Consider the following 12188-nt stretch of genomic DNA (forward strand, 5'->3'; position numbering starts at 1 on the left):
TAGCTAAGGAAATCAAAATTCAAAAAGGTTAAAATAATTTAGCCCATATCACCCAGCTGGTAAGTATCAGAGCAAGGATTCAAACCCAGGTCTGAGTCAAAAGCATGCTCTTAACCCATACATTAGGGTACCTATCTTATGTGAGAAAAGATTTAAAGTAATTTAATACTGATAAATGTAGAAACAATGTTTAATTGTTTTATATCATTATAAAATATAGCTTAAATCTCTTCAGTGCTTTTACTCAGGAAGTGCCATAGCATAGGACATTTTCTAGAGCCACTGGGGCTGAACTGACTGTATCTGGGAAGCTTGTTAAATATACAGATTCCAATGTTATCCTCTTAAGATTCTCATTCATTAGATCTGGGGTAGAATGGGCAATCTGTTTTATCAAGTTCTCCAGGTGATTCTGAGTCACAGCCAATTTGGGAACCACTATTCCTATATATTTACAATCTTCCATTCTATTTACTATGTTAACACAACTTACAGAATGAAAAATGTAAATGAGGCATTATAACGTGTTAATATCAATCATCATAATCCTATTTTAAGTTACAAATTTCATCTTAAAGTTCCCCTTAAGTAAAATCATAATCTTTGTGCATCTTGGTTCATTTTAGCAAACATTTATTTTGAAATTCTAGTTTTACATTAGAAGGTTACCTGCTTAAAATATCATATAATAGAACGTATAGACTACAATTCTGTGGAAGGAAGCCTGTGGAAGGAAAACCACATTCACAGAAACACAGACAAAATGAAAGGGCAGAGGACTTCGTACCAGATGAGGGAACAAGATAAAACCCCAGAAAAACAACTAAATAAAGTGGAGATAGGCAATCTTACAGAAAAAGAATTTAGAATAATGATAGTGAAGATGATCCAGGACCTCGGAAAAAGAATGGGGACAAAGATCAAGAAGATGCAAGAAATGTTTAACAAAGACCTAGAAGAATTAAAGAACAAACAAACAGAGACGAACAATACAATAACTGAAATGAAAACTACACTAGAAGGAATCAATAGCAGAATAACTGAGGCAGAAGAACGGATAAGTGACCTGAAGACAGAATGGTGAAATTCACTGCTGCAGAACAGAAAAAAGAATGAAAAGAAATGAAGACAGCCTAAGACACCTCCGGGACAGCATTAAACGCAACAACATTTGCATTATAGGGATCCCAGAAGGAGAAGAGAGAGAGAAAGGACCTGACAATATATTTGAAGAGATTATAGTCGGAAACTTCCCTAACATGGGAAAGGAAATAGCCACCCAAGTCCAAGAAGTGCAGAGATTTCCAGGCAGGATAAACCCAAGGAGAAACACGCCAAGACACATAGTAATCAAATTGATAAAAATTAAAGACAAAGAAAAATTATTGAAAGCAACAAGGGAAAAACAAAAAATAGCATACAAGGGAACTCCCATAAGGTTAACAGCTGATTTCTCAGCACAGACTCTACAAGCCAGAAGGGAGTGGCATGATATATTTAAAGAGATGAAAGGGAAGAACTTACAACCAAGATTAATCTGCCCAGCAAGGATCTCATTCACATTTGACGGAGAAATCAAAAGCTTTATAGACAAGCAAAAGCTAAGAGAATTCAGCACCACCAAACCAGCTCTACAACAAATGCTAAATCAACTTCTCTAAGTGGGAAACACAAGAGAAGAAAAGGACCTACAAAAACAAACCCATAACAATAAAGAAAATGGTAATAGGAACATACATATTGGTAATTACTTTAAACGTGAATGGATTAAATGCTCCAGCCAAAAGACACAGGCTCGCTGAATGGATACAAAAACAAGACCTATATATATGCTGTCTACAAGAGACCCACTTCAGACCTAGGGACACATACAGACAAAGTGAGGGGATGGAAGAAGATACTCCATGCAAATGGAAATCAAAAGAAAGCTGGAGTAGCAATACTCATATCAGATAAAATAGACTTTAAAATAAAGAATGTTACAAGAGACAAGGAAGGACACTACGTAATGATCAAGGGATCAATCTGAGAAGAAGATATAACAATTATAAATATATATACACCCAACATAGGAGCACCTCAATACCTAAGGCAAATGCTAACAGCTATAAAAGAGGAAATTGACAGTAACACAGTAACAGTGGGGGACTTTAACACCTCACTTACACCAATGGACAGATCATCCAGACAGAAAATTAATAAGGAAACAGAAGCTTTAAATGACACAATAGACCAGACAGATTTAATTGATATTTATAGGACATTCCATCCAAAAACAGCAGATTACACTCTCTTCTCCAGTGCACAAGGAACATTCTCCAGGACTGATCACATCTTGGGTCACAAATCAAGCCTTGGTAAATTTAAGAAAATTGAAATCATATCCAGCATCTTTCCCAACCACAACGATATGAGATTAGAAATCAATTACAGGGAAAAAAACATAAAAAACACAAACACATGGAGGCTAAACAATACGTTACTAAATAACCAAGAGATTACTGAAGAACTCAAAGAGGAAATCAAAAAATAACTAGAGACAAATTACAACGAAAACACAACGATCCAAAACCTATGGGATACAGCAAAAGCAGTTCTAAGAGGGAAGTTGATAGCAATACAAGCCTACCTCAACAAACAAGAAAAATCTCAAATAAACAATCTAACCTTACACCTAAAGGAACGAGAGAAAGAAGAAGAAACAAAGCCCAAAGTTAGTAGAAGGAAAGAAATCATAAAGATCAGATCAGAAATAAATGAAATAGAAACAAAGAAAACAATAGCAAAGATGAGTAAAACTAAAAGCTGGTTCTCTGAGAAGATAAACAAAATTGATTAAACATTAGCCAGACTCATCAAGAAAAAGAGGGAGAGGACTCAAATCAATAAAATTAGAAATGAAAAAGAAGTTACAGGGGCTTCCCTGGTGGAACAGTGGTTAAGAATCCGCCTGCCAATGCAGGGGACACGGGTTCAAGCCCTGGTCCAGGAAGATCCCACATGCCGCGGAGCAACTAAGCCCGTGAGCCACAACTACTGAAGCCCATGCTCCACAACTACTGAAGCCCATGCACCTAGAGCCTGTGCTTCGCAACAGGAGAAGCTACCGCAATGAGTAGACCCCACGCACCGCAACTAGAGAAAGTCCACGCACAGCAAGGAAGACCCAACACAGCCCCCCCCCAAAATCAATAAATAAAATAAATTTTAAAAATAAAAAGAAGTTACAACAGACACCACAGAAATACAAAGCATCCTAAGGGTCTACTACAAGCAACTCTATGCCAATAAAATGGACAACCTTGAAGAAATGGATAAATTCTTAGGAAGCTATAACCTCCCAAGACTGAAAGAGGAAGAAATAGAAAATATGAACAGACCGATCACAAGTAATGAAATTGAAACTGTAATTTAAAATATTCCAACAAACAAAAGCCCAGGACCAGATGGCTTCACAGGTGAATTCTATCAAACATTTAGAGAAGAGCTAACACCCATCCTTCACAAACTTCCAAAACATTGCAGAGGAAGGAACACTCCCAAACTCATTCTACGAGGCCACCATCACCCTGATGCCAAAACAGACAAAGATACTACAAAAAAAAAATTACAGACCAATATCACTGGGGAATATAGATGCAAAAATCCTCAACAAAATACTGGCAAACAGAATCCAACAACACATTAAAAAGATCATACATCATAATCAAGTGGGATTTATCCCAGGGATGCAAGGATTCTTCAATATACGCAAATCAATCAGTGTGTTACACCATATTAACAAATTGAAGAATAAAAACCATATGATCATTTCAATAGATACAGAAAAATCTTTTGACAAAATTCAACCCCCATTTATGATAAAAACTCTCCAGAAAGTGGGCATAGAGGGAACCTACCTCAACATAATAAAGTCCGTATACGACAAACCCACAGCAAACATCATTCTCAATGGTGAAAAACTGAAAGCATTTCCTCTATCAGGAACAAGACAAGGATGTCCACTCTCACCACTATTATTCAACATAGTTTTGGAAGTCCTAGCCATGGCAATCAGAGAAGAAAAAGGAATACAAATCGGAAAAGAAGAAGTAAAACTGTCACTGTTTGCAGATGACATGATACTATACATAGAGAAACCTAAAGATGCCACCAGAAAACTACTAGAGCCAGTCAATGAATTTGGTAAATTTGCAGGATACAAAATGAATGCACAGAAATCTCTTGCATTCCTATACACTAACAACAAAAGATCAGAAAGAGAAATTAAGGAAACAGTCCCATTCACCATTGCAACAAAAAGAATAAAATACCTAGGCATAAACCTACCTAAAGAGATAAAATACCTGTATTCAGAAAACTATAAGACACTGATGAAAGAAATCAAAGATGACACAAACAGATGGAGAGATATACCATGTTCTTGGATTGGAAGAATCCATATTGTGAAAATGACTATACTACCCAAAACAATCTACAGATTCAATGCAATCCCTATCAAATTACCAGTGGCATTTTTTACAGAACTAGAACAAAAAATCTTAAAATTTGTATGGAGACACAAAAGACCCTGAATAGCCAAGGCAGTCTTGAGGGAAAAAAATGGAGCTGGAAGAATCAGACTCCCTGGCTTCAGACTATACTGCAAAGCTACAGTAATTAAGACAACATGGTACTGGCACAAAAACAGAAATATAGATCAATGAAACAGAATAGAAAGCCCAGAGATAAACCCACGCACCTGTGGTCGACTAATCTATGACAGAGGAGGCAAGGATATACAATGGAGAAAAGACAGTCTCTTCAGTAAGTGGCGCTGGGAAAACTGGACAGCTACATGTAAAAGAATGAAATTAGAACACTCCCTAACACCATATACAAAAATAAACTCAAAATGTATTAGAGACCTAAATGTAAGACTGGACACTATAAAACTCTTAGAGGAAACCTAGGAAGAACACTTTTTGACATGATTCACAGCAAGATCTTTTTTGATCCACCTCCTAGAGTAATGGAAATAAAAACAAAAATAAACAAATGGGACCTAATGAAACTTAAAAGCTTTTGCAAAGCAAAGGAAACTACAAAAACAAAAAGACATCACTCAGAATGGGAGAAAATATTTGCAAACAAATCAACGGATAAAGGATTAATCTCCAAAATATATAAACAGCTCATGCAGCTCAATATTAAAAAAAACAAACAACCCAATCAAAAAATGGGCAGAAGACCTAAATAGACATTTCTCCAAAGAAGACATACAGATGGCCAAAGAGCACATGAAAAGCTGCTCAGCATCACTAATTATTAGAGAAATGCAAATCAAAACTACAATGGGGCTCCCCTGGTGGCACAGTGGTTGAGAGTCCACCTGCCAATGCAGGGGACACAGGTTCGTGCCCCGGTCTGGGAAGATCTCACATGCCGCGGAGCGGCTGGGCCCGTGAGTCATGGCCACTGAGCCTGCGCATCCGGAGCTTGTGCTGCGCAACGGGAGAGGCCACAACAGCGAAAGGCCTGCGTACCGCCAAAAAAAAAAAAAAAAAAAACTACAATGAGGTATCACCTCACACCAGTAAGAACAGGCATCATCAGAAAATCTACAAACAACAAATGCTGGAGAGGGTGTGGAGAAAAGGAACCTGCTCGCACTGTTAGTGGGAATGTAAATTGATACAGCCACTACTATGGAGAACAGTATAGAGTTTCCTTAAAAAACTAAAAATAGAATTACCATATGACCCAGCAATCCCACTACTGGGCATATACCCAGAGAAAACCATAATTCAAAAGGACACATGCACCCCATTGTTCATTGCAGCCCTGTTTACAATAGCCAGGTCATGGAAGCAACCTAAATGCCCATCGACAGACGAATGGATAAAGAAGGTGTGGTACATACATACAATGGAGTATTACTTCGCCATAAAAAGGAGCGAAATTGGGTCGTTTGTAGAGATGTGGATGGATCTAGAGACTGTCATACATAGTGAAGTAAGTCAGGAAGAGAAAACCAAATATTGTATATTAATGCATATATGTGGAATCTAGAGAAATGGTATAGATGATCTTATTTGCAAAGCAGAAATAGAGGCATAGACGTAGAGAAGAAATGTATGGATACCAAGGGGGAAAGGGGTGGGGAGGGAGGAATTGGGAGACTGGGATTTACACATATACATTATAGTTACTACGTATAAAATAGACAACTGATGGGAACATACTGTGTAGCACAGGGAACTCTACCTAATGTACTGTGGTAACCTAAATGTGAGGGAAGTCCAAAAGGGAGAGGATATCTGTATGTGTACGGCTGACTCATTTTGTTGTGCAGTGGAGGCTAACACAACATTGTAAAGGAACCATCCTCTGATAAAAATTTTAAAAATAATTTTAAAAAAAAGAAGGTTACCTGCTTAGTTAGAGGAACTGTGTAATGTTCATTTGCACTTGGCTCAGAGCCCCACAAATTGTAGAACAATTTCCACTGGTAAAATCAATGATGCAGAGCAAAAGTAACTAGGAGAACATATAAATGTTATTTACAAGGAGTGAAATAATACAATAGAAGTAAATCAAGACACTCTTCTTTATAGACTTGTTTTTTGGATATTTGAGTAGTAACACCAAGAAAAACAAATGCAGCCTTTCTTCGCCTAGTCTCTCTTCCATATTGACCAAATGTAAATTTTCAACAAAGAGCTTTTAGAAATACTCCTACGACTTGAACTTTATCCAGCTGATTAGCTCAGATAAATCCTTGACTTAACAAAAATTAGTGGTCTTTGTAGTTAGAAGTACATTGTTGTATTTCTGACAACTGAATGTAGTTTATAGGATTATCATGAGAGTAATTGATACCAAAGCATTAGATTGAGTTGGCAAGCTACTTATGACATGATGGCTGGTTTTTAATGGCATGCTACACGTTGGCCTCTGCCAGCCCCTTCTTTCAGAAGCTCTAAGAGTCATTTGCCTTTGGCTTATAATCAGCCTTCTCTCTTGGAGTTAATGCTTGGTAGTTTCTTAGTAACAAGGACACACCTCTTCCAAAAGAAAAGTGACTAGACTCTTGACATACAGCTTTTTAAAAAGATTGTAGGCCCCACATTAGATTCTCTAAAGAAAAATATGTTCAGTAATTTCACTGCCACTGACTGAATTGTGCCCAGCTTTCTTGGTCTGGTGTTACAGAAAAGCCTACAATTCTTAATCTGTTTTAAAAGGATTCTTTAGATACAAATAAGTAGTCCTAACTGTAACCTTCTGTAAACCATGTTTTTCATTTGCTATGAAATTCCTTGAGAATTTATTGTTGGATTATTATACCACAAATAATTCTGTGTAAATCTGTGAATATTAGCATCTGTTTGTGTACATTTTTAGAATTTCTACATATGCAGTACATCCAAAGACTAATCTTGCAAAGCCTGGTTTTCTAAAAATCTAATCTAGAAATCCGCTAAAATTTCTCCAAGTGTGTCTTCTACTGAACATTTGAATTTTAACATCTTTAACGTTGTTTGCCTCCTCAGATGTCCGGCTACTACTTAATAATGACAATCTCCTCAGGGAAGGGGCAGCACAGTAAGTATCTTTCTAAGTCCACTTACTTGTTATTCTAATATTGGGTAAACTATGTTGATAGTAAACTAGTACCTGAAAACTAAGTTTAAAATACCTCAAAATAAAGCAGTTGGTTTTTAATGATTTTAGGTTTTTTTTTTCCCCTTGGAGAAAACATGTTCCCCCAAAATGTTGTTTACTTCCTTAAAGTTTATTTTATATGGTCTTATTTTTATTTTTGCCTAGATTTTCCCTGTTAAAGCAGGTTTAGTTCTTTTAGTTCAGGCTGAATTTTTTTATAACTGCCAGTTATAGAAAGATTAGGCTGCTATTGAGGAGTGATAATGTTTCTCAAATTGCAAAAAAATAGCAGATATTCAGAACGTACCTTAATAGAGTTAACCATAGAATAATTGCATTATTATTCTACCCAATCATTGGCTCCTTATCACTGTCAGGCTAACTAATATTTCTAGAATATCATTTTCATTTTGTCCTTGTCCTCAAAAACATTAGATTGGTGGTTGGTTGGTTGGTTGGTTTTCTTGTCTTCTTCAAATCTAAATACTATCTAGCTTTCTAGGGCCCCTGTTCTCTGGCTTTATCACTACTGTTCTTTATTCTTCAATACAAAGTAGTCTTTCAGTTACTGTCTATCCAACTGGCCCAGAGTTCCTCTGTCAGAATTGGATAATGACTGGGCAAGTGTGGGGTGGGGAGATGGAACAAGGATTTTGATGCAGAGCAACAAATAATTATTATTAAGGCATTTGGTGTGATACATAATTGGTTTAGATTTTAACTGTAGAAAATGTTTTAAGAATTGCTGCCTGGGAAAGTCTTCTGCCCTGTCCATACTGCTTTTTCAGAACTCATTTTCGGACCAGATCCTACAAACCTAAAATTTGCACAGCATCACTATAATTGCCATAATGAACGATATCGCAATTATACATTCTCTTTCACTGTTCTGTGAACTACCTTTTTCTTCTTTATTTTGGCTGTGCCACATGGCATATAGGATAGTAGTTCCCCAACCAGGGATGGAACCCGGCCCCCTGCAGTGGAAGTGTGCAGTCCTAACCACTGGACTGCCAGGGAATTCCCTGAACTATCTTTTATATTTATTTATATATAATTCTTTTCTCTCCTTCTTCTCCCTTTAAAAAAAAAAAAAAACAGTGCATTTGCCCAGTATAACATGGATCAGTTCACACCTGTGAAGATAGAAGGATATGAAGATCAGGTAATAGTTGTTTCTATTAGATAGACTGTGCCTGGAAAGTAGTAGAAATACTATAAAACAGATGTCTGAAGATAAGATGCTGAATAAATTCATGTCTTAGTATTCTTAGCTTTTGTAGGTATTCTACATATTAGGAAATTCTTCCTCCCTCTGAAAATACTAGGAGTTTCTTTGAAGAGAGAGCTGTCCCTAACAAGAACAGTAAAAGTAAAAGGAATTGAGTTTTACACAAGTTTTCCAGCTGTCTCTAATTCTCCTTGGTAAGAATAACAGGAGACATTATATTTAACAGGAAAACAAGAATTCCTGTTCCAGTACAGGAACAAAGCAAATACATATTCCCATTTTTACCGCAGTTATTAACATTATATGAAAGGGCTTTACAAATTCATTAATGTACACTTCAAAGGCAATATGGCACCAAATAGCAAATGCCTTTTAAAAGTCTGAACCCCCTTTGAACCCACAAGTCCATAGAATTTATCCTAGGGAAATAAGTATATAAATGTGTAAAAAGATTATTTGAAGCAAGGTTTATGATAATGAAAAATTGGGAACAATCTAAATGTCCAGCGTTAAATTAAATATCTATAAAGCAATTATACTCCAATAAAGATGTTAAAAAAAATTTTTAATAAAATAAATAAAATATCTGTAGGCCAAAATCCTATGTAACCATTGAAAACTGATAGAAATATTGAACTGGGAATATGTTCATGATATATTAAGCTAAAACATAAAGCAATATGTAGCATTATGCTAGTTTATTTTTAAATAGATATTTAAATGAACAGTTATACTAATCTGCATCTTAAATTCTGTGAAAGGTACATCTTACTTTATATGCCACTAAGAAAGAGAAAATACTGTCAGTTAAACTATGACACAGTCCTAAGATGCTGTCAAGTTTAAGATGTATCCCATTTTATGAGATGTTAAATCATGAGGGGAATGTATGCATCTTTAGACTCAGAAATAAAGTAGTATATAGATGTGCATAGAAATGGAAATGTGGGAAAATATACACCAAAATGTTAACTCCCTATGTTGGGATTACAGGATTACCGTAATATGTTTTGTTTGTTGTTTTTTGTTTGTTTTAGTTTATATTTGTGCTTATCTTTATTTTCTCAATGGAACTAGATTAATTATAAGTATAAAAGACAAAAAAACACTGAAAAATAAATGATAAATATTGCTTACAGTTGATATTGTATACTTCACTAATACAGCAGAATTATTGAAATAATAAGGTCTGTGTCCAGATATATGATATAAGAACATTCCCATATACATGCGGTAGCCAGCTTAAAAATATCGTCAAAAGGAGTTCACATTCTTAGCCACAACAACAACACATTACCTAGACATAAAAGGAAAATATGGAAAGATGTTTGAGTTATTAAAGTAGATGCCATCACTGCATATAATAGAAAATCAACTACAGTGGGTTAACTAAATAGAGACTATTTTTGTCACATAAGAAGTCCAGAGGTAATATTTTGGGATGTTATGGCAGTTCCATATCATCAGAGATGCAAGTTGCTTCTAGCTCTCTGTTGTGCCATCCTTATGTATGGTTTTCATTATCATGTTCTCAAGATAGCTGATCCATCTCTGGGCACTGAATGCATGTTCCAGGAAGGAAGGAGGAAGGTGCAAGAGGTGCTATTGGCTGTTCCAGAAGCACCTTCCACTGATAAATTGTTGCCAGAATGCATATCACTTTATCATTCCTAGCTGAGAAGTGTTGTCTCTTTAGTTGGACATATTGCCTTCTTGAAAACCTTTGAGGTTCTATTAGTAAGGAAAAGGGAGAGAATGGATATTGGATAGGAAACAAGCAAGAGTCTGTCACACAGTTCATATATACCCACCCACACACACATTTTAATCAGAGAAATGAATGGAAAATTAAATAGATGTAAATGCCACATTTCTGAATAAGGAATATAAATAATATGGAAAGTTTATCCGATTTAGAAATATAAATAATATGTGAAGCTTTTTCAAATAGATTCCATACAATTCCTAATGACAGTTGTAATAGACCATACAGGATTTTTCTGATCAAGAACAACAATGAAGGAAGACTAATGCTAGCAAACATAAAGACATAAAGCAATGACAGTAGAGCCTTAAACTAAGTAACATAAAATAGAAGGGAAAAGGAAATAATTGTTAAAATGTATGTTTGATCTAATTTTGATTTTCAAAGCCAACTGTATACCTAGATTAATTCCAAGTATAGTTTAAAGGTTAACTATATATATATTTTTTTGCTGTATGCGGGCCTCTCACTGCTGTGGCCTCTCCCGTTACGGAGCACAGGCTCTGGACACGCAGGCTCAGCGGCCATGGCTCACGGGCCCAGCCGCTCCACGGCATGTGGGATCTTCCCGGACCGGGGCACGAACCCGTGTCCCCTGCATCGGCAGGCGGACTCTCAACCACTGCGCCACCAAGGAAGCCCAACTATTTTTTAAACATAAAAATTTAGTAGGAAATGGAAAGAGATTCATAACTTGAATAATGATGAAACATTAGAAAAGTTTATCAAAGAAAGTGACTTCTGCAAAATAAAAAGATTTTAAAAATAAGATTTAAAAAGGAGAAAATATGTACCTCAAACATAATAAAAAGGTTATTCAAATACCTAAGGGTGATGCCAAGAGTTCAGTGGATAAATGAGCAACAGACATGAACCAACTGTACCCAATTGGAGAATACAGAGCAAACATGAAAAGTGTTAGATCACCTACTAATAGTAATTAAGGAAGTACAAATTAAAATTTTAATGTGAATATATTCACCTTGTAGTTACAGAAGTTACAAAATTATAATGAGAAAGCTTTATGAAGGTAAGACTAAGGAAATAGTTTTATGTATTTTTCCTGTCATTATAAACAAGGTTTTTAAAGATAGTCTGATGATAAGGACAGAAATCTCAAAAGTAAGAATTCTTTCCAAAGAATTCTTTTTAAGGAGAAGAGAAGACTTTATTTATGGTAGAACTTATAGTGGCTTTCAATGGTAGAAACTGTAACTAGCTTAAAGCTCCTTCAATTCAGAAATGATTAAGTATACTATGGTATGTATAATGAGATATACATATAATGAGATCATATATAGTTAATTTTAAATGGTAACTGTGTCAAAAGACAAATGGCAAGTTAGGGGAAAATATGTGGATCTCAAAACACATGCAAAAGGATAATCTCCCTGGAGTTCAACTAGAAAAACACCAAAGACTCCGTAGAAAAGTGGGCAAAAGTTAGGTACACATAGTTCACCAAAGTGGAAATATAAATGACTTTTCTTTTAAGGTGAGAAGAAATGGGCTTGTACCTTGGTACAACATCCTTTGATGGCAGTT

The 12188-nt window shown here is 35.8% G+C and overlaps 1 protein-coding gene across 1 annotated transcript in view; it reads left to right on the forward strand.

Moving 5' to 3' along the window:
- The window catches only part of CAPZA1 (capping actin protein of muscle Z-line subunit alpha 1), a 49132-nt gene that overhangs the window by 23569 nt on the left and 13375 nt on the right, over window positions 1-12188 (forward strand). The window contains exons 3-4 of the mRNA XM_079930301.1: window positions 7536-7587; window positions 8749-8812. Of these exons, the coding sequence (XP_079786427.1) occupies window positions 7536-7587; window positions 8749-8812 (116 nt within the window). The remainder of the gene's footprint in view (window positions 1-7535; window positions 7588-8748; window positions 8813-12188) is intronic.

The sequence above is a fragment of the Stenella coeruleoalba genome (assembly GCF_951394435.1).
Source record: "Stenella coeruleoalba genome assembly, chromosome: 1".
NCBI lineage: Eukaryota > Metazoa > Chordata > Mammalia > Artiodactyla > Delphinidae > Stenella > Stenella coeruleoalba.